The 20,054-nt window shown below is 40.6% G+C and overlaps 1 protein-coding gene across 3 annotated transcripts in view; it reads left to right on the top strand.

Annotated features, from left to right (window-relative positions):
• The window catches only part of Osbpl10 (oxysterol binding protein-like 10), a 298,636-nt gene that overhangs the window by 146,680 nt on the left and 131,902 nt on the right, over window positions 1–20,054 (top strand). For 2 of the 3 annotated variants that reach the window (XM_005387523.2, XM_013515705.1), the window contains exon 4: window positions 8,906–9,097. The exons of the other annotated variant lie outside the window; for it this stretch is intronic. In XM_005387523.2, the coding sequence (XP_005387580.1) occupies window positions 8,906–9,097 (192 nt within the window). The remainder of the gene's footprint in view (window positions 1–8,905; window positions 9,098–20,054) is intronic. 3 annotated transcript variants of the gene reach the window in all.

Genomic DNA, 20,054 nt, shown 5'->3' with positions numbered 1-20,054 from the left:
AGGCAGGCACTTTTGCCGCTGAGCTAAATCCCCAGCCCCTATTGTGTATACTTCTATAGATTCTCCCTTAACTTCCTTGGGGAAAAATGGAGAGATCTGCAAGTGAATTAAGTTCTTCTTTTATGATCCAGAAATTAGTAAGACATACAATAAATATTAAATGAATGTTATTAGCTTTGTATTGTATACTCATCTAGTCTTTGCTGGGACACAGTACCTGACACCTACAACACTTACAGGAGGAGAGTTTATTTTGGCTCAACAGTTTGTAGAGGTTCCAGTCCACAGTCAGCTGGCAACAAGGCAAGGTGGCATTGCAGAGGAGAAAGAGCTCATGACACGGCAGGCAGCAAACAGAGAGAGATCAGGGGAGCTGGAGGGATATAGATATATACAGACCCTTCCAGGCCATGCCCACAGTGACCCACCTCTTCCCACAAGGCTTTACCTCCCTACATCATATCCAGCTATGAACCCGTCAGTGTGCTAATCCAGGGCTGAGTGCCACACACTCATGACCCAGTCACATCCCCAAAGCATGGCCTATGAACGCATTAGGCTTTGGGGGGACATCTACCATTGTAAACCATAACAGTCACTGTCTGGATTTAGGGATCTTAAACATCAAAGACATGGTCTAAGCATCTTTATGTTTTTAAAATAAGCCTTGCTTATGTTAGCGTAAGCCTGGGACTTCTGATTATTCCTGCTGTGATATGCCCTGGAGGGAGAATTACATAGGGTTAGCACAAATATTTAGTATACCTGTGTATGGGTTTCACACATATAAAAAGTGCAGCAGTAAAGAAGCGACAGATATAAAAATCTAAGGTTCTGGATAGATATAGTGATTTTGGGAAAATTTCCTCATTGATGAACAAACAGCCTTATAGGGATTCGGTAGCCTCTTTTGGGTGTTCCTCTTACATGGGTTGCTACTCTGCCACATGGCTAGACTCCCAGTTTTTGGCAAATCTTTCATCTGCTGAACTTCATCAGCAGCACAAAGCTCGAACTAGTAATTAGTGGGCTTTGTTCCATAGATTCCAGGACTCTGCATGCAGCTCAGCATGTCAACAATAGTGTGATCTGTGGGTTTCTTTTTTATTTTTAACTTTAGCATCGTACATTTGAAACACAAGCAGGAGTGCCTTTTGGAGCTTCACGGTTTTGTGCCTGAGCATTTAGAAAGGAGATAATGATCTCTAAGTAGATGGGAGCGTGTCTGTCAGAGATTAGTTATTGATTTTAAGAAAATCAAATTTGCTTCTTGAACAGATCTGTCTTGGAATTGCATTGGACTTTTCATTCCCGTGGCTGGTGTGACCCAGTGGCAGGAGACAGAAGTTTAACCGTGAAATAGGAGCCTCATTTTCCCATGTTGTACAGTGATCATTTATAGAATTCTTGGCATGTGTTTACCTTCTGTTCTGTGATTCATTTTTGGCATAAGATATCTTCTGGGTCCGTTATGTGAAGATGTGAGAAGTAGAGAATGGAATGAACCATGAAATGCCCATCTGCAGGCCAGTGGTAATAAAATTCTATCATGCAAATTGTCCAGTAACATCGCTTCTTGAAACTCTGAACAGTGTGCGTTGGTTGGTGTTATACTAGGTTGCTTTTTGTACAGTTTATGTTGATGTGTAACTAGTATGGGTGATGTATCTTTTCCAGACTCTTCTGCCTTCTTGGAAAAGGGTAACAGATACCACTGAGGCAGTACTGACATTTGTTTTTGGTTTGTTTGTTTGTTTTGAGACAAGGTCTCACTAGGTAGTTTAGGCTGACCCTGAACTCACTATGTAGCCCAGGCTGACCTTGAACTCTTGGAGATTCTCCTGCCTCAGCCTCCCGAGTGCTGGGATTACAGGCATGCGCCACCACACCTGAGTGGTGGGATTACAGGCATGCGCCACCACACCTGACACAGTATTGCTATTCTTAAAGTTTTTTTCAGGGAAGGGGTAGTGGTTCAAGCTGAGGCCAGGAGGTTCATTACTAAAAGTATTTATTGTGTTCATGCATTTGCAAGGTTAGGCAGGCCCTGTTCCTGATTCCAAAGTACACATGGCTAGAGAGATGATTCATTTTCCTTAGAGGGGGCGCTGTAGTTTTTAAGACTATTTAAGAAAGGACTAGCCTAGAATCACGCCTGAGCTTCCTTTTGGCTCCAGAGTTCTACAGCTCCACAGCAGGAGATGTGGAAGGGATGGGGCTTAGTCCGTGGGAGGAGGGAGACCTTCACGCTTTCAGAGTAAAGCATCCAAAGGAGCCTCAGTACCGGGAGTATGCAAGGTCTGCGCAGCTGCTGTGGGCGGAAGACGCAGAACCGCGAGACTGGAAGCTGAGAAGGTAGAATCACACTTGGCTGTTCCGCGTGGGCCTAGGAGAAGTGGACAGAAACGGGGGTTTTTGTGGTAAGAAGGCCAAGAGCCCAAAGCCAGTCCTTTCTGTGGAGCTGAGACCTTCAAGCTGGACCTGAAGAATGGCTAGAGGTTCTGGAGAGGATGGATTCCCTAATAGCAGGGTTGACAGGATTTGTCGGGGACGGGCGGGGAAGGGGAAACTGAGAACAGTAGAGGAAAAGAAGCTGAAAATGTCAGATTTTCTTTTCCCTGTGCTTGTAGGAAACGGAAATGCATGCGTTTGCTTGCAAGGAGTGTTTCAAGACTTGGCATTTGCTTGTATAATCATGTATTTGGGACAGCGTGTTTAGAAGCTGCGAGAGTTACCATCTGGGAGAACCATTGTTTACCCTTTATGCACACGTGCATGTGTTTAAGAGGGTATTGGTATGAAGTTAGTGAAAAATATTTAAGATTTCCTAAAGATTTGCAGATAACAATGAAAAAAAAATACCTAGGCTTGGTAATGTAAGGTTGAAATTCCTGTTTCCCGAAGAAGACAGAAATTTGGAAAAATAGAGCTAAAATGACTTTGAAAAGTTAATCATGAACGAACTTGGAAAACAGCCCAGTTTAAAAGAAATCTTTATTTCTACCTCAAGCCTGTTTTAAAGCTTGAGATAACAGAAACTTTAACAAACAAAACTAGAAAAACAGGACAATGAGAAAGTCGATGTGAAGCTATGGAGCAAAACACTGGACTGGATTCATTTCAAAACCAGCCCACATTTTATTCAGAGGTTGACTACCAGCAAAATGAAACTTTGAATAAATTTAAGACTCTCAATGTTCTGTTTTAAAAACGATTATGCTTTGCCCTTCCTTTCTGAGGTGTGTTTAACTTTTGAAAGAAAACAAATAAATCCCAATTTTTATGCTTAGCCTTTACCACTTTGGAAATGGCACATTAATTTCTTTTAGAGGAGGAGAGAAGGGATATAATGAAATGGCTTTACTAAAATTTATTTTGCAAAATATATTTTGCAAGTTGGCTTTTTAAAAAAAGCTTACCTGCTCCCCATCCTTGTCTCTCCTCTTGCTGTAAAGGAATTCAAGGAAATGAGAAAGATACGCTCCTAATTAAATGTCATTTTTTTTTTTTTCAGTACCCTGGGTTCTCTCTTATTTTTTTATTTTAAAAATAAAAGGAGGAAAACATTAACAGACACACAACCTTTTACAAAATAGCAAAAGAACAGTACAGACAATACAGAGTTACAAAGTGGTAGGAAATTAACAATGCTTGCTGTATTACATATTGATATCTTCAAAGTGGTTTCTCATGAAAACAGATAGAGACATGCAATATGGATCAGTTAAGGACTCATTGACAGTTTCTTTCAGCAAAGAGATAGAAGACAGTAGAACTATGTTAACTATCCTGTATATACATAAATACAAAATTTCTCCTTCTTTCCCTTCTCTTTTTTAAATGTCATTTGAATACTGTTGTAATAGTTGTCTTGGAAGTTTTTCCTACCAGAAAACTTTCCTACAGTAGAAATATGGTTGTCATAAATGTGTATTTAAGACATCAGCGCTCCCTAACTCCCTCTGAGTCTTTTAATCCCGAGACAGCAGTTACAGACCTTGGATATGTCTTGAAAGGTTTTTAGGATCAGATGACAATCTTTCTTCTATTTGGGACTTTGTATTTTCTTCCAGTTGTTACTTGGAAGTTCCCATTGCTTATTTAAATTCTTTACTTCTGGTGTCCATATAGCGTTGTAGTAATCTATCTTTAGGTGCTTTGCTTTCTATAAAATGTGAAATAATATTTTAAGTACATTTTTGTCTCTGAAGCAAATGGTTTTTCAGTGATTGAGAGGATTTTCTTTTTTAAGTTTAGAGGGTCTTAAAGAAATGCCAGCCATTAGGTTCATGTGTTTGGCTTGCAGGGCACTTTGCCATTCCCCACAATGGTGCTTGAGAGCCTCATTTTTATTATTAATGGTGATATTTATTGTAGCAGCCACATGGTGCTTTCTTTACGTTTTTCTCATTTCGTCTTTTGACAATCTGCTGAAGTAAGTAATGCTGAATTTTAGAAATGAAACGATCCGTATTCCCTTACTCAGATTCCAAATACTGCAGTACAGCCTGGATTTGAACACAGGCAGTGGGCGGCTCACTCTTGCAGACAGCAGCGTGGCACAGGAGCCTTTAGGGGCTTGGGAGCCTTTGGGTGGCCCAGAGCTTCCTGCTGCTCTAGGCCTGGGAGATGAGACTTCCATCTTCTGGGCTTGTTACCTGATTCCCTTGAGGTGGACATTCTTTTTCTAGTGAGTCTTCTCCCTTTGCAGGCAAGCCTTCCCTTCACGAGACACAGAGAGCATGTGTGCTCTGCCCGCTTTGCAACCTGGGAAGGGTAGACATCCAACCAAGGGTGTAGGTTGTACATAGAATGATCGAGCAGCCCGGAGGTCCAACACTTTGTCTGTCCTGCTCCCCAATCTCGGTAGCTGCCATCCCCCTGTCAGGCGGTGCTGGGTGGGGAGTAGGGAGGACAACGAACAGGACACAGGTGTATCCAGGGAGCAGCTGATGGCGGTATCAAGGCAATCCTCTTCAGTAAGGAGGGAGAAATCGCCACTCTCAACTTAGAATTCTCCACAGATGGCGCGCTTGGCATTTCTAGTTGTCCCCATTGAAGTAAGTATTTGGAACCAAATGCTGCCATGCTGTTCCTCAGACTCTGTTAATATTTTATTTAAAATTAGTAGCAAGGATAAATGTTTAAGTCCAAACACAATTTTAAAACAGAACCTGGACATCTTAGACAGGCTGTGTGTTGGAAAGACAGCCTGCTCATTGACAGTGCTTGTAATTTGCTGCTCTTTCTGCCTTTTCTCCTGATTACCTGGGGGATTCACCAAGGGTGAGAAGGCTTTGCTCACATTTACCTGCAAGGAAGCATGGGAAACTGTGAGAATCTCACAGCTAATGGAAAATTAAAGGTTTTTCGACTCAGTGTTACTGCTTGTGAATTCGAATGACAGCCATTAAGAAATGATCACGCGTTGAGACGCCCACCTTGGAATAATTTGGCACCTGGGTGAACTTCTTGATTTATTGCCGTTCATGGTGATACTGCTACAGGCAAAGGTGTCTACTACCTTAACTGGTTTCCTCATTGGTTTCTGATGGGTCTTATAATCTGCTTAGAATGTAGTGTGTGTGGGTGTATAGATGAGAGAGACAGGCAGTGAGTAAGTTTTCTTCTGCAGTCTTGATATCTGATTGCTGACTATAGAAACATTAAAATAGTTTTTGGCTTCATCACCACTTTGATCCTGTGGATAATAAGGAGAAGGTCAGTGGCTGCTATGACTTGTGCTAAGCAACTTCTTAGCATTTTGAAAATCATTAAGACCTCCATCGATCAAGTTTTAAGTAACATAAAGAAACAAACTAGCTGTGCAGCTCCTGGATGTCAGGTTTGCGCTCAGCATTTTATGTGTATGATCTAATTTAATCTTCATGATGGCTTTTAAGGGTCGTCAGTATTATTCCTCTTTTAAAGACTAGGAAATTGATGCTTAATGAGAAAGCTTAAATAACTCGCACAAGGTCAGATGGCCAGAACAAGTGGTTGGAGGTAGGGAAGTGAAACTTGTCTGTTTGACTTCAAAGCCCAGTGAAAAGACTGCCCTTTTTTGGATTGGAATGAGCATTTCAAACAATCAAAATGTATGTCAGTGGACTCTTAGTACTTAGGCAAATTTACTGTTATTAAGGGATTAGGGAAACAGCTCTTTACTCTTCCACCCTCCAAGTAAAGATCGAACTGAGGCAGCTGTCTGCTTTCAGCCTCCCTGTGATTGAGATAATGAAATTCTCAGAGCACACATTTCTCCAGTTCCCTATACATGAGGTTATTTAAAGGCAGTACTCTAGTTCCTATCTTCGTCTGTAGTCCTATTAGTTATGTGCAGATTAAATCCACAGGACCCTTATAAGCTACTATGGGGTTCAGGGTAACCCCGAATTCTAATTTCTATCCTGGCTCCCACATCCCAATCTCTGGGTGATTTGTAACATGATGAATTGTGAACATTTAACAGTTTTTAGAGCCTTGCTGCTTACCTGAGGCCAAGACAACTTTGAATATCCCAGCCATGTGTTCTGATGCTGATTCTTCTCTTTCCAAATCCAGCTCAGGCTTCAGGTCTTCACCCTCAGGGCATCTTTCTGCGAGGAGATCAGCTCTTCCTTGATCTTTTCCTTTCTCATTTCTTTGACATCTTCTGGCTGTGTTGCTAAATCAGCATCTTGTTACAAACAACCTCCATTTCAGTGTGTGTATGTGACTATTTAGTCTCCGTGTCTGTGTCTTATATCACCAGTAATATTATGAGCATCTCCAGAAAACTGTCTCGTACATGTTGTATTTCTCTAATGTTTCATGGTTGGTATTCTGCTAGGCACATCATAGATGTTCTGTAAATATTTGATAATTATACTACTGAACCTGGCACGATTTCAGTATATCATCCACCTCTCCTTTCTGAAGCTAAGTGAGCATTAGGACACTTAGAACATAAATTTTACACAGAATTGAATTTTATAAATAGGTAGCACATTGACATGGTTCAAAATGAAAGACCGTAACAAGACAAAATGAAGTGATCTTTTGTTCCTACCCTCCCACTCCCTCCACAAAAAGTAAACTACCGTTTTAGTGTCATGTGTATCCTTCTAGAGTACTTCTGTGTTTTCAGCAAATAATTTTAAATAATAGTGAAAAGAAAAAGAAAATAATTCTTTTCTGACATAGAACTTTGCATGCCACACAATGATTCTGCACCTTGGTTTTCAGACTTAACTGTATAACTTAGAAATTTTTCAAGATCAGTTAACGGGGACCATATCACTATTCTTTTATAGGTCAGTGGTATTCCATTATGTGGGTATATCACAATTTATTTAACTTGTTCCACACCGATGGATATTTCATTTGTTTCCCATTCTTTGTCATTAAATATACTTTGCAGCAACTTGTGGGGCTGTTGATGACATGTCACCTGGGTATAGGTGTCTCTGGAGGATATATTCCCACATAAGGGGCTGCTGGAACGAGGAAAGTATACTCGCAACTGTCACAGATCTGCCATGTTGCTGTTCTCAGAAGCTTGTCACCTTTTTCTTCCATAAACTTGTTTCCGTGGGGCCCTGTTAGTAGATGTTGACTCAGATGTATGCATTTTCGCCCTTCAGATGGGTGAAAGATGCTGTCTAAATGTGGTTTCTATTTACATTTATCTTATGAGTCAGTTGAACATATGTTTTATATGGTGTAAGGGCCATTTATATTTTTTCGTGAACCATCTGTTCATATCATGCCCATCAATAAAAGTTTGCATTTTGATGTTTTTTTCTACTTTAACACTCGGCTTTATCATTGGTAGTAGTGGTTTATTTCCTTGCAGAAATTTTCCATTTTTAGGTAATCAAATTTATGGAGCTTTTCTTTTTGATAGCTTTTGAATTTCAAGATGTTAGGCCTTCTCAACCTCACAAGGCTATGTGTTTTCTTATAGCACTTCGTTTTTCTTTAAATCTTTGCTACATTTTGAGTCTTTCAGAGATGAATCCAACTTTGTTTTTTAGATGGCTGTCTAGTTATTGAAAGATTTATCTCCAGTAAGATGAGATGCCAGTTTTCTCATAGACTGAAGTGTAATTTGGATTATATATTGCTACTGGGCAGAATGTAAGCGCTGGTGCTGGGGATGTAGCTCAAGGGCACAGCACCTGGCTGGCAAGTGTGAGGTCCTGAGTTTGATTTCTGGTACCAAAAAAAAAAAAAGAAAGAAAAGAAAAAAACGTAAGCACTGAACTAACCATTGAGGTGGGTAACTTAGTGCACCTATTCATGCAGCAAGCGTTTATAAAGCACATAATAAATTAAATAATTACTGTATGCCATGCTTTGGGGATATAAATTTGAATGTGAACAAATCTCTGAAGAAAGGAGCTAGTATAATAGCTAAGTATATTATACTTAAATATACTAAGTATATCTAAGTATATTATAATAACTAGGTATTATATCAGTGCAGTAGAGTAAGATAGTGGGGAGGTTAAGAAAACCAGGGAGATGCTTCCCAGAGCAGGCCACACTGAGTGGAGTCTTGAAAGTTCAATAGGAGTTTTCCAGCAAGGAGGGGAAGGACATTCTAGGAAGAGGAAATAATGAGGAATCCATGAGTCCAAGGTGTTTGGGGAGATTTTGTTTACCCCTTCATGATCATAGTGTGGGACGGGACAGTAGTCAGAGATGGCAGCAGGAGGACAGTTCATGGAAAGTATCCCTCTTAAGTGATATCTGGGATTTGGGCATGCAGTAATGCTCTACCTCCCCCAGTGCCTTCCTCCCTCGAAGCAGGTGAAGGGGAAGGATTAAAGGGTCCCAGGTAGATGGGAGGCACCACTTAGACGCTTAGTCCTGTTCTGCAGGTCAGTTGTTGAGTTTTGACACCTGTTGCTTATTCTAGAGTACTCCAAGCTCCCGGAGCCGAAGTCTCACTTTGCTCCCCCATGGAACGCCCAATTCTGCGTCTCCCTGTAGCCAGAGACACCTCTTTGCGGGGGCCCCTGGTGTGGTCACAGTCACGCATCACAAGTCGCCTGCAGCCGCCCGAAGAACCAAGAGTCAGTATCCCGGCCAGCTTCACGAAGTCAGAGAGGTAGGCTTCGCGCTCCCCCTAGGTTAAGTGGCCCCTGGGATTTGCGATGTGCTGTGGTTCTTCCAGTTCCTGTTCCTTCAGACCACCTGGATTTATGAAGAGAGGGGACCAGCTGTCAAACAACCAGCCACATAGCCTTGGCCATCCTTCCTGCTTTTTAAAAAATAGTAGGGCTTGGGATATAGTTTAGTGGTAGAGTGCTGGCCAAGCATGTGCAAGACCCTGGTTTCCATCGCCAGTCCTACTAAATGAATGCATAAAAAATAATGGTTAATGCTGTGTCTTAGGTTAAGAGACATTGCTGTGAAAACAGTGAAAGCAAGCCCACAGAACTGAAAGCAAATGGAGTACGATCAATGAAAGCTGCCATCTTCACAGTGAAGGCTAGCAGTGTGAAATAATGGTTACTCAGGAGATAGCATTTTCAAATTGAAGAGTATTAGGCCTGATGCTAATTTCCCTCTTTTTGGCCCTGCCTTGCTGTCCTTGTAAAGTGCCTCCATCTGTCCCTCACAGACACCCCAAGGGAGTGTTGGGAAGTAAAAGGAACACTGTCCTTGAAGTCAGGAGACTTTAGTGTTTAAGAGCAGTCTTTACAGCTCTGAACCTCAGTTTCCATATCTGTAAAATGGAAATAAAACCAGCTTTGCAGCCTACCAGGGGAAATAGGATATCTCCTGATATTAACCATGGAGTTCTTTAACCATGTCTTGGAAAAGTGATTTGAGAGTATTTTTATTTGTGAAATCCTGGGAAGCCATCACGTTAGGATCCCAGATGCTTAGTATCCATATCATCCCTTGTAACCATGGTGGAGAACAGAATACACAAGGTACATGATGTTGATCGTGGTGGCCTGGTCTCTGTTGAGGGCTGAGGCTGTCACGCTTGCAGCTCGCTTGAGCCGGGCTAGCTCGTTCTCCTCTTGGAGACCAGGTTTTTCAGGCCATTTGCGGTGGTGCACATCTTCTGTTCTAAACCTCACAAACCAGTTGATATTCCGCAGCTATCAGTCTGATCTGGGTCTGGGCAGGAAATTTAAAATCTTTTGAATTGTATAAGATACTTTCAGTTGATTTTATGTGCTTATGCTCTGCCTTATAAAGAAAAAGCAGAGCCAGAGTTCTGTTCTCGTTTTCGGGTAGACCGCTCACTTTGAACACTCGCCCTCATGCGTTAACAAACAGTGAAAAGGAAACACGGCTCTTACCTTAATTGTGTTATGTGGGTTGATGCGATGAACGAGCGTGTCCATGCGTACACTGCTACTCACTTTTCGCGGCACCTTCTCAAAACACTGGTATGGAAAACAGAAAAATTTCAAATATATCCAAAATAAAAGAAGATATTATTCTGTGCTATTAGGCCATGATCCAGCACCTAACTTCAGGGATTCAGCTTTATGCTGTTGTGGTTTGATCTGTTTTAACCTCCCCCACCAAACACACTTTTTCTTGCTGAAGAATTTTAAGAGAAGGCTGAACATTTATCATTTTATTATTCCTAGTAAATGCATCAGTATTTATGTAGCCAGAATTTTTTTTAACAATTTAATGATATCATTATTGTTGAGGCATTTTAGTAGCATTTGATTTAGTATAATGCTGTAATACTTTCTTCCTTCATTTAAAAAGTTTTTAAAAGAATAAAAATATGTTTTTTGTAAAAATGTATATGGAGACATTTAGCCATGTCAGGTATGTATGTATCACCCCACCAAAAAAAAATTACCCATAATCCTACTTTCTCACAGGTAACTGCTATTAATCTTTCCATGAATTGACTTACCAATTTTTATGTTACGTATATAAAATTTTACAGTGTGATCTAAATTTTGTAAATGATTATGCATGTTTTTTCTTCATTTTTTACCTATGGGGAGGAATTCCTAAATTTTTCCATGTAATTTCATTATATGAAAACGTAAAACATCTCCAGAGCCATTTTTAGTGTATTTTAATTTTTTTAGTACTGGGGATGGAACCCAGGGCTTTCACACTGGGCTGCATCCCCATCGGGTTTGTGAATTTTGAGACAAGATCTCGCTAAGTTGCTGGATTGCCCTAGCTGGGCTCAAATTTGAGATCTCCCAGCTGAGCCTTCCAGCGTGCTGGGATTACAGGCATGTACTACCCTGTCAGGCCTTGAGTGTGTTCTCTGTTTGTGGGTGACAATATGTTTTCAGATGATTGCTTTTGTACACTGATGACCTTTCTTGCTGAAAGTTAATTTTAAGTAAGACTGAGCTGTACGTGCCATTCTTATGAGATACTCAGCCCCTCTAGGAGGAGCTGGAAGTCATCACTACTGATTAGAGAAGGGCAGCAATTTTATGGTGTCTGTCATTTTATAATGTGGTCAGATCCATTTTTGGAACTATCTGAGCAAATCTCACTCATACCAGAAATTTCTGTACTTATTAATCTGAGTATAAAGACCTCTGCTTTTAAATTCCTCTGTGTTTATCTTATATATAACTAGAGGAAAATGGAATAGCACTTTTAACCCAATGTATACGGAAGATAAACTTATGAACACTGAAGCAATGGAGTGTACAGAAGACAGATGTGCCTGAATATCAAAAGAATAAAAGAAAAATAGCCCAGCCAAAGGCAGTGGAATAAATATTAAATGGAATGCCACAGCATGGGTGAAAATAATGGGACAGCTTAAAAGATTAAGTGGTTATTATCTGAAGTATAAAGGACAGAGATAGCAAAGGTTAGAACCCAAAGTCCTTGTGGAAAGTGGTTAGGAGCAGAGTCCAGGGAATTTGAGGCACTGCGTCATCATGAGAAATAGGTATGTGTTTACTAACATTTCAAGAGATGAGAATTAAAATGTATTTGTTAATGAAATTATCAGAATTATAGCTCATTATTGGTTGGGTGTTTAGAAATGTTAGCAGCATAGCATATTGTCTTTTTTTCTACAGTCTGGTGGTGTATCCTAATAACTAAACATAAAACTACATTGCACTGACCCATAAATTCCCTCCCTATTGTGAACTGTGTTATGAGGAAACTATCCATGGAATCAAGGGAGGAAGAGGAAAGTTAGTTTCAATAAAACTATTCTTATTAATAGTCATAGATCCAATGCAAACATTATGGGAATGGCTATATAAACAATTAATGTATTGAATATACTGAATCACTGTATAGCAATTTCTGATAAAAGTCCAGGGGATATTACTGCTAAATAGACATGAGTATGTGAGATAAGCAAAAGAAATCAATATATAGAATAATAGGCAGATATTGGACCCTGTGTTTCTCTTAATAAACTCTTTTTTTTTTTTTTTTTCCTTGGTACTGGGACTCAAACTCAGGACCTTGCATTTGCCAGGCAGGCACCTACACTGCTGAGCTATATCCCTGACCCTTAATAAACTCTTAACAGTTTAAAATGGTGGCTCCCCTAGAATTTTGGATTTTACTTACAAACTAAGTCTTAGTAGCAGAGTTAATTAGTTAATTAATTATTTTTTTCTTTTTGAGACAGGGTTTTGCTATGCAGTTCAGGCTGACCTTGAACTGATTTTGTAGCCTAGGCTGGCCTCGAACTCGGAGTGATCTTCCTGCCTCAGCCTGGTGAGTGCTGGGACCATAGGTGTGCACCACCACCCCTCGCCTACAAGTAGAGTTTAGGGAGCCACAAAGCACTGTAAAATTTTTTGTGTGTCATCCAGCAAGGACATTTTTAAAGGCACTATGGCAATCTATGATCTGTGCTTACCGCTGTTTCATACCTGCCCCCCAAAGTCATATGTGCTCAGAAAACAGGGCCATGTGCTGCACTGAAGAAGTTTGATTTTGTCCCAAAAAGTTCAAATTTTCTTGTTTCTAATATTTTATCTTGACTGGAAGAGAATTCATTACAACTGATCTGTGTTTTTAAAAAACTGGGTTTTAACTTCGAAGCATTTCTTAGTCCAACCCGTCTTCTCCAGGGCTCATTGCCCATCTCCCCTCTCTGCGGTTCATGTTTTACTCCACCTCCAGGAAATCATCTTCCACAGTGGCAACACTTTATTGTGCTGATGGAGACCACTACGAAGCAGCCCTGGGCAGGACTTAACGAATTGGCTTTTCATGTTTGATTGTGCATCTGTCCAAGGCTTGGGTTCCCTATCTGGAGATGGGCAGTGGACTTATAGTAAGTGAACCTCTGTGAGTCACTAATCCCTAGTAAGGCCTGTAATGGCGGATGAAGCCGGAAAGCCTCAAAGGATAAGACAAGATCCTAGCCAAGTGTACCTGGCTCCAACCTCAACTAGATAAAGACTGTAGCCTCAGAAATCTCACTCCTGGGTGGATTAATTTAATACCTTACTTGGAGAAGTCCTTGAGTGGTTCCACCCTTCTTAAGTACTCCCTGCCCTTCTTCTGATAACTAAACAAAACAGGCCACCCAGAGAAGGTCTTGGTCTTAGCTGAGAGAATCTTGAATTCTGTGAGAGGGCTTCAATCCTCCTGCAGCCCTGGAATCATTCCATTTGCCTCTTTATATTTAGCCTTTGCTGTACACTTATTTAGGGGGATTGCGGACCTGATCAGCCTGCAGTAACTAAAGGGTATTAACCTGATATTGTGCCACCTTTTGCTGGTAAGAAGTTTAAATGCCTTTGTGATGCACTCTTGTTCAAAGAATAAGGGTTGAGCCCTTCAGTCTGCAAGCGAGGCCTCGTGTGGTCTGTACACTCTGTCCCATCCGTGCTCCTCCCTGCTGTGCTCTTCCTTCCTTCCTCCCCAGAAGACCAGCTGGACAGAACTTCACGCTGGGATGGACATGCTTCCCACCTTGCTCTCCAGTAGAGCTCCCGGTGAGTGTTCTGAAATGTTGACGATCTGAATGGAGACATGCTGTATATACAGGGTAAACATACTGCCAGCTCCAAAGACTTGTGTAAACCTGGCAAACTAGCTCATGAAATGACATTTTTAATAATAACACATAGAAATGATGTCTTTCATCTGATTAAACAAAATATAATACAGTTCACTGCAGTTATTTCTTTCTACCTTTTGTACTGTGCCCACTAGAAAGTTTAACATTATACAGAAGCTTAAGCTTCCCTTTTGTGGCTTGCAATATATTTCTGTTGAGCAGCACTGTGCTGGGCTGTGTGCTTACACACTCCTGTGTTCCTCCATTCATCCTGCACTGAGCATATTCCAGGTGCTGGACACTGTGTCTTTATATTAAAGGGCATATCTTGTTTATCCTGCCTTCTTCCAGCACCAGCATGATTACAAAGCATACTGGTTGAACAGAGTGATCTTAGGACCCATGCTCAAGCTGTTAGAGCTCTTTGAAAGTGGTATGTGGAGGCGTTGGATTGGTCTCATGAACTAGATATGAAAGAGGAGGAAGCTGACAATGCCAGGAGGATTGTCAGGTATTCACGTATCCATTGGGTCTTCTGATTGGGACCATGGTGCATGTACAGCTAAAGGTCCATGTGACCAGGGCAAAAGTGACATTAGTATGAGCCTCTGCATGTACCACTGGAATTGTGTTATGAGGAGAATCTTACATATTTCAAAAACTGGATGCCCTCAACTGTTTGGCATGTGATAATGAAAATGTATAGTATTAATTTTATTTAAATTTATTGTTGAGTTTTTACTTTTATATGTCTAGTTCATTTTAACAAGTTGTAACATGACTCTCATTTATTTTAAATAGACTATGTTCACTTGGTACAAGTAGGGTGTGATTTTTATGAAATTCTTGCTTGCTCAATGCTCTCTGAAAAAATACAACCTCAATGGATGTCCATATTAATGTGTGCATATATTTATTACTTTTTTTAGTTGTGACATTTGAGACTTAAAAAAAATTCTTGATAGGGCAACTTTGGATTCTGTCACTTGGTGAGAGAAAAGGTCATGCTGTTGAATGGTAGTGGGTGTGTGTGAAGCATAAATTTAGATTTAGTTAAGCTTTCGATGATAATTTATTGGCAAATAGGAGTTATCCTTTTCTTAAACTTTTTTTTCTGTTTTTTACTTTTAATTATTGCTTGCACACACACACACACACACACACACACACACACACACTTTGGAAGAGAGAGCCAATCAGTGCACTAGTTTATACTAGGTAGATAAATAGTGTTGAGGCTGTATCATTTTCCATAGTTTTGTTTTGTTTTTTTTTTTTTGAGGGGAAAGTTTCCGGTACTGGGAATCAAACTCACGACCTTGTGCTTGCCAGGCAGGCACTGTGCCGCTGAGCTAAATTCCCAGCCCCCATTTTCCATAGTTTTAAATAAAGTTTTTACAGAGACTAATAAATGGAGGAGCTGTGTGTGTATGTGGTTTCAGCTATGTGAATTTATATGTTTCTTCATGTAATTGCAATGTCATATTTACTTAATATACATGGGGTGATCCTTTAATTAAGTTGCCATCTTTATAAATGGGTATTGACTCAATATTTTCTTCCTTTATGATGATTTGATTTGATCTTGGTTCACACAGATATAGTAAATGTCTGGTTGGAACACTTGATTCATAGATCGCCTTTGCTCCGGTAGCAGTAACGTAAACTCTCACCCTAACAAATTTTACTAGATGATCGATTTTAAGGTAGTGATCTGCACTGGCCACACTGAATACAGAACATCCCATCAGCAGGGAAATCACCCTTAGTGCACAGAGTACACTTGTCTTTTGTGTGAACAGACTGTTTATTTTTTAAATGTCCTAAATTAATTCTTCTGTGAACTTTTTTGGAAAAAACGATGACCAGAAACTGTAGCGGGTATTTTTAGTAGTAATTTGCCACATCTTAAAAGAAGTCAGCTGTAGATTTCAGTTTTCCACAACTGTAATGTGGAGTTTCTTAAAAGCAGTGGTTTCCAAATGTTTTTAAAGCAGTCCAGTGTTTTCAAATAAAAGTATTACAGATCCTTGCAATGTCAAAATAGGTAAAAGTGCTGTTTTACTGTTTTAGAAGGTCAAAGGGGCCTGTATTGATGTGAAAGTGAGTTGGCTGGACGAGTGAGGATTTATGACCACTCTTGCAGTCCTCTGCATCTGTGAAATGTGTAACAAATAGTGATGTGGTTTGTGGAGCCATTCAGGGGCCTGAGAGCACAGTTTGAGGGGTCGTTGGACTTTGGCATTGGCTAAACTAATAGTGTTTCATATCAACAGCAACAAAAGCAAAATGTTCATTGTCTCCCCACCTGCTGCTCTCGGAGGAAGGATGCCGTGGTGCGATCTGAGCCTGTCTAGGCAAGGCTTGGTGGGATTAGGAGTTGGAGGAGGCTAAGGACAGAACTGACCACAAGAGCTGTAACTGCCTGGTCTGCTAGGAAACCAAAAATGTTCACCAATGTCTGTCCTTACTGTGGTTATTTGTCCAAAGGTAAGTTCCAGCCAAGCTGGTTGTAATGCAAATCCTTCTTTTCCTACTTTATCTCTCCTTCCCACAGAGTTCTTCTTTGGCCTTGTTTATTCTCTCACCAGCTTCTTTAAGACATTTGGAAGCTTGATATTTGTTTACTTGTTTAGATGAAAGGAAAAGAAGAGTCAGACAGTAAATTGCTTTTGTTGTTGTTTAACCTGTTTATTTCCAATCACTAGTATACCCCGAGTGGTCAGTCAAATATTGAGTAAATGAGTGACTTTCCATGCAAAGGAGATTACAGCCACTGGGGAACACTGCTTCACAGATTTGGATAAAAGCCTTTCACTGCAGCGTATTAAGCTCTGGTCCCAAATCAGAAGCAATGGGAAGCTTGTGCCTAACTGTATTATGTACTTAAAATAGCTGCCTTCCATTGTCCCCTAGGCATGCCTTGGTATTTCTATTAGTGCTGGGTATGCTTTATGCCCACCAATGTTTTTAGCAAATATATTTTGTTACAATTATTATGAAAACTCCTTTCTCAAAGGCACAGGTTCATTAGCCATAATAGCTTCTACTGCGTGAATTAATATTTCTTACTTGTTGGGGTCATAATTTGTTATCCTCAAATCAACCCAGTGAGAGAGATCCTCTCATTCTTCCTACTTTGCAAATGGGAAACTGAGGCATAAAGAGGTTAAGCAGAGAGAAGTGTACCTCTGTGAGGTACCTGGCTTACCCAATGGTAAGGCTGTGTCAGGCTGGTCTCAGATAGGTTGGGCAGATATGGAAGTGATTATCTACAGGCAGAATATCTTCCCAGAAGCATCAACTCTGCACATAAGGAATCTGGCTTATCTGGACTGCTTGGTAACCTCTTTCACTTGAAAGTCAACTAATAATGAACTCTATTTATATGTACAAAATGCCTTGTGGAAACATCTAGATTTGTGTTTGAGTTGACTGAGAGCAGTAGCTTACCAAGTTGATAACGTGAAAGAGACCAAAATAAGAGATCAGGAACGTATGAAGGAGTTGATTCTTGCCCTGGGAATTTGACCCCACAGTCCATGCAGATACCAGACAACACATGTCACATATGAGGTACCAGTTCCTGTTTGCTTTGGGAGTGAGGAAGAGGTTGCTCAAGCCCATGGCTGTCTTTCCAGTCCTGGAGATATGGAGACCCCTGATTTTTGTGCCTTGACTTCTCCATGGCCCTGGTGTGTGGCTCACTGGAGAGAGTCACCAGAACACAAGTTTTATGTGGGAGAGCAGTAACCTTGGTGTTAGTCTTTGGATGAGGTCTGTCATATCTCCTCTATGGAAAGTGGACATACCCAACATTCAACTTTGGTGAACTATAGAAGTTAATGTGGCCCGCAGAGGTAGCACAAAACAGATACAATAGACCAGGGATTCTCATGCATGACAAGTTGCTGTCTGAAGGACAGAAAATTTCCACATTTTGAGTTGACCAGATTGGTCAAGCTAGGTGGGCAGCTGGGAAGAAGTACCCCATGAATAGTCTCGAACATGGTTCTCCTCTTGCAAGCACCACCTAATTTGGGGAGCTACCTCCACAGCTCTAGCAAGGGTTCAGTTCAATTGGGGAGCCATTCTGCATGTCATGTACCCTGTCTACCCTTCCCTGAAACAAAGGTCCTTCGATCTCAGCAGCTGTGCATTTGGCAAGATACAATTTTGCCTGATCTAGGTGTATATTTTTGTTACCATTATCTTATATTCATAAAATTTATTTTTATACTTGCTCATTAGGCCTTTGCTTGTAAGAGTTTGAAAACTCGAGTTTTTTTGGAGCATAGCAGACCTCTTTATGGGTTATATTGTGTATTTTATCCTTAGGAGCCTTTTGTGATTTGAGCCTGGTTATGAGCCTAGAGGCAAAAATGGGTGGCGAGGGTGGGTCCTGAGGAATGTTAGCATTATCTCCTGTGGGCAACACAGGATTAGCTTTTTTAGGCATACTAGGACATGCCAACACTATAGGGAGTAGAGGTGGCAATGTCTCTGTTATAGTGGGTGGGGAAATTCTTTCTTTTTTAGCAAAATAATCTCATCAGCATCTTTAGCTTTTTTAGGATCTTTTCACATGTCCCTATATGAGTTTATGGGATCTCATTTTTTTTTATTAGTGTCCTCACTTTTGTTTTAGATACCCTTTGATGCTGAGTATGAGACTTACATTGTAGTTTAGCCAGTCGAATTATGAGGGACTGTGTTTGAAGTTTTGTAATCTCAGTCTTTTGGTTAAAAGAGAGGAGTTTTTTTTTTTTTTATGACACACTTAGAAACTTTTAAATTTTTATCTGTGTCTGGAACAGGGAATTTGAATCTTTGTGCTTTTTTTTTATTAATTTGTCTTTACAACCAAAAGGCTTTAAATTTTTTATGGCTGTTTTGAGCTCATTGTGGTTTTTTTTTTTTTTTACTAGTTTGTCTAGGGATGTTAACACCAAGTAGCCAGCATCATTATATTTTTTACTCTGTCACAGAAATTTACAATCTTTGTGCACAGAGTCACTGAATTTTTGACATGTCACAAGTGGTGAGTTAGGATAATTAAATGGATCTATATAGTGTATTAGGCCAAACAATTTACGCCAAGGATTATCAGTATACTCCACAGAAGTGGAGGAAGAGACCATGGGGTCTTTAAGTCTCATCAAATTGCAGAGCTAACTCTAGGAACCTCTAAAACCATTAAAGAATGTTATCATTCTAATTTTTTTTAGAGCCACCCCTCTTCTGTTACCAAAATCTGTATCAGTCAGGGTTTACTAGAGAATCAGACATAACACAAGATATACAAATGTACAAGAAATTATAATGTTGGCTTATAATAGTCAGCCACAGAGTTGGATAAGGAAGCGCTCAGAGAATGTCTGTGTGCTGGAGATTGAAGTGCCCAGTCTAAGGCCTGGAGCTCACTGTAGTGTCTGTGTAAGTCTGTATCAGGAGGATGATGGGTCTATGTCAGAATGCTGAAGAATCTATGACGAAGGCTGAGGAGTCTGTACCAGGAGGCTGAAGAGTGCCAGGCAGAAGCCAAAGAGTCTGCACCAGAAGCCAGGAGATGACCAGGCTGAAGGTGAAGACTGGAGCTCCTCTGAATAACCAGCAATCAGTCTTTTAAAATTTTCCTTTAATTGTATGCAGCCCATCCACCCTGGAGGGTGGTCCTCTGTACCTACACCATCTCCATGCCTTCCTCTTGCACAGGCTCAGGATGAATACAAAGTAAGGAACCTGGCTCCCTGGTGAGTCATATAGTTAACCTTTTAAACTTCTCAAGCTGACACAGTGAACAACATCCTAGACCAGTAATGTCCTTTTCACCCCAGGATACAGAACTGCTGAGTCACTTAGTTAAGCTTCTAGACTCCTCAAGTTGACACAATGTATCAACCATAACACCTGGTTAATCAGCCAACCTAATCTGTGCTTGACACATCTTGATTGATGCCTGTGAAGGCCTGCCAGGGATGCCAGCAGCATCTCACGAGTCTCTGAGCGCCTCCTGCCCTGGTCACGGGTGACTAGAAAAGGATGGGGAGGTTTCAGTAGCTAATTA

The sequence above is a fragment of the Chinchilla lanigera genome, unplaced genomic scaffold, assembly GCF_000276665.1.
Source record: "Chinchilla lanigera isolate Chin_1 unplaced genomic scaffold, ChiLan1.0 scaffold00029, whole genome shotgun sequence".
Taxonomy (NCBI): domain Eukaryota; kingdom Metazoa; phylum Chordata; class Mammalia; order Rodentia; family Chinchillidae; genus Chinchilla; species Chinchilla lanigera.
The sequence above is the reverse complement of the archived record's forward strand: the minus strand, read 5'-3'. Positions and strand labels throughout refer to the sequence as shown.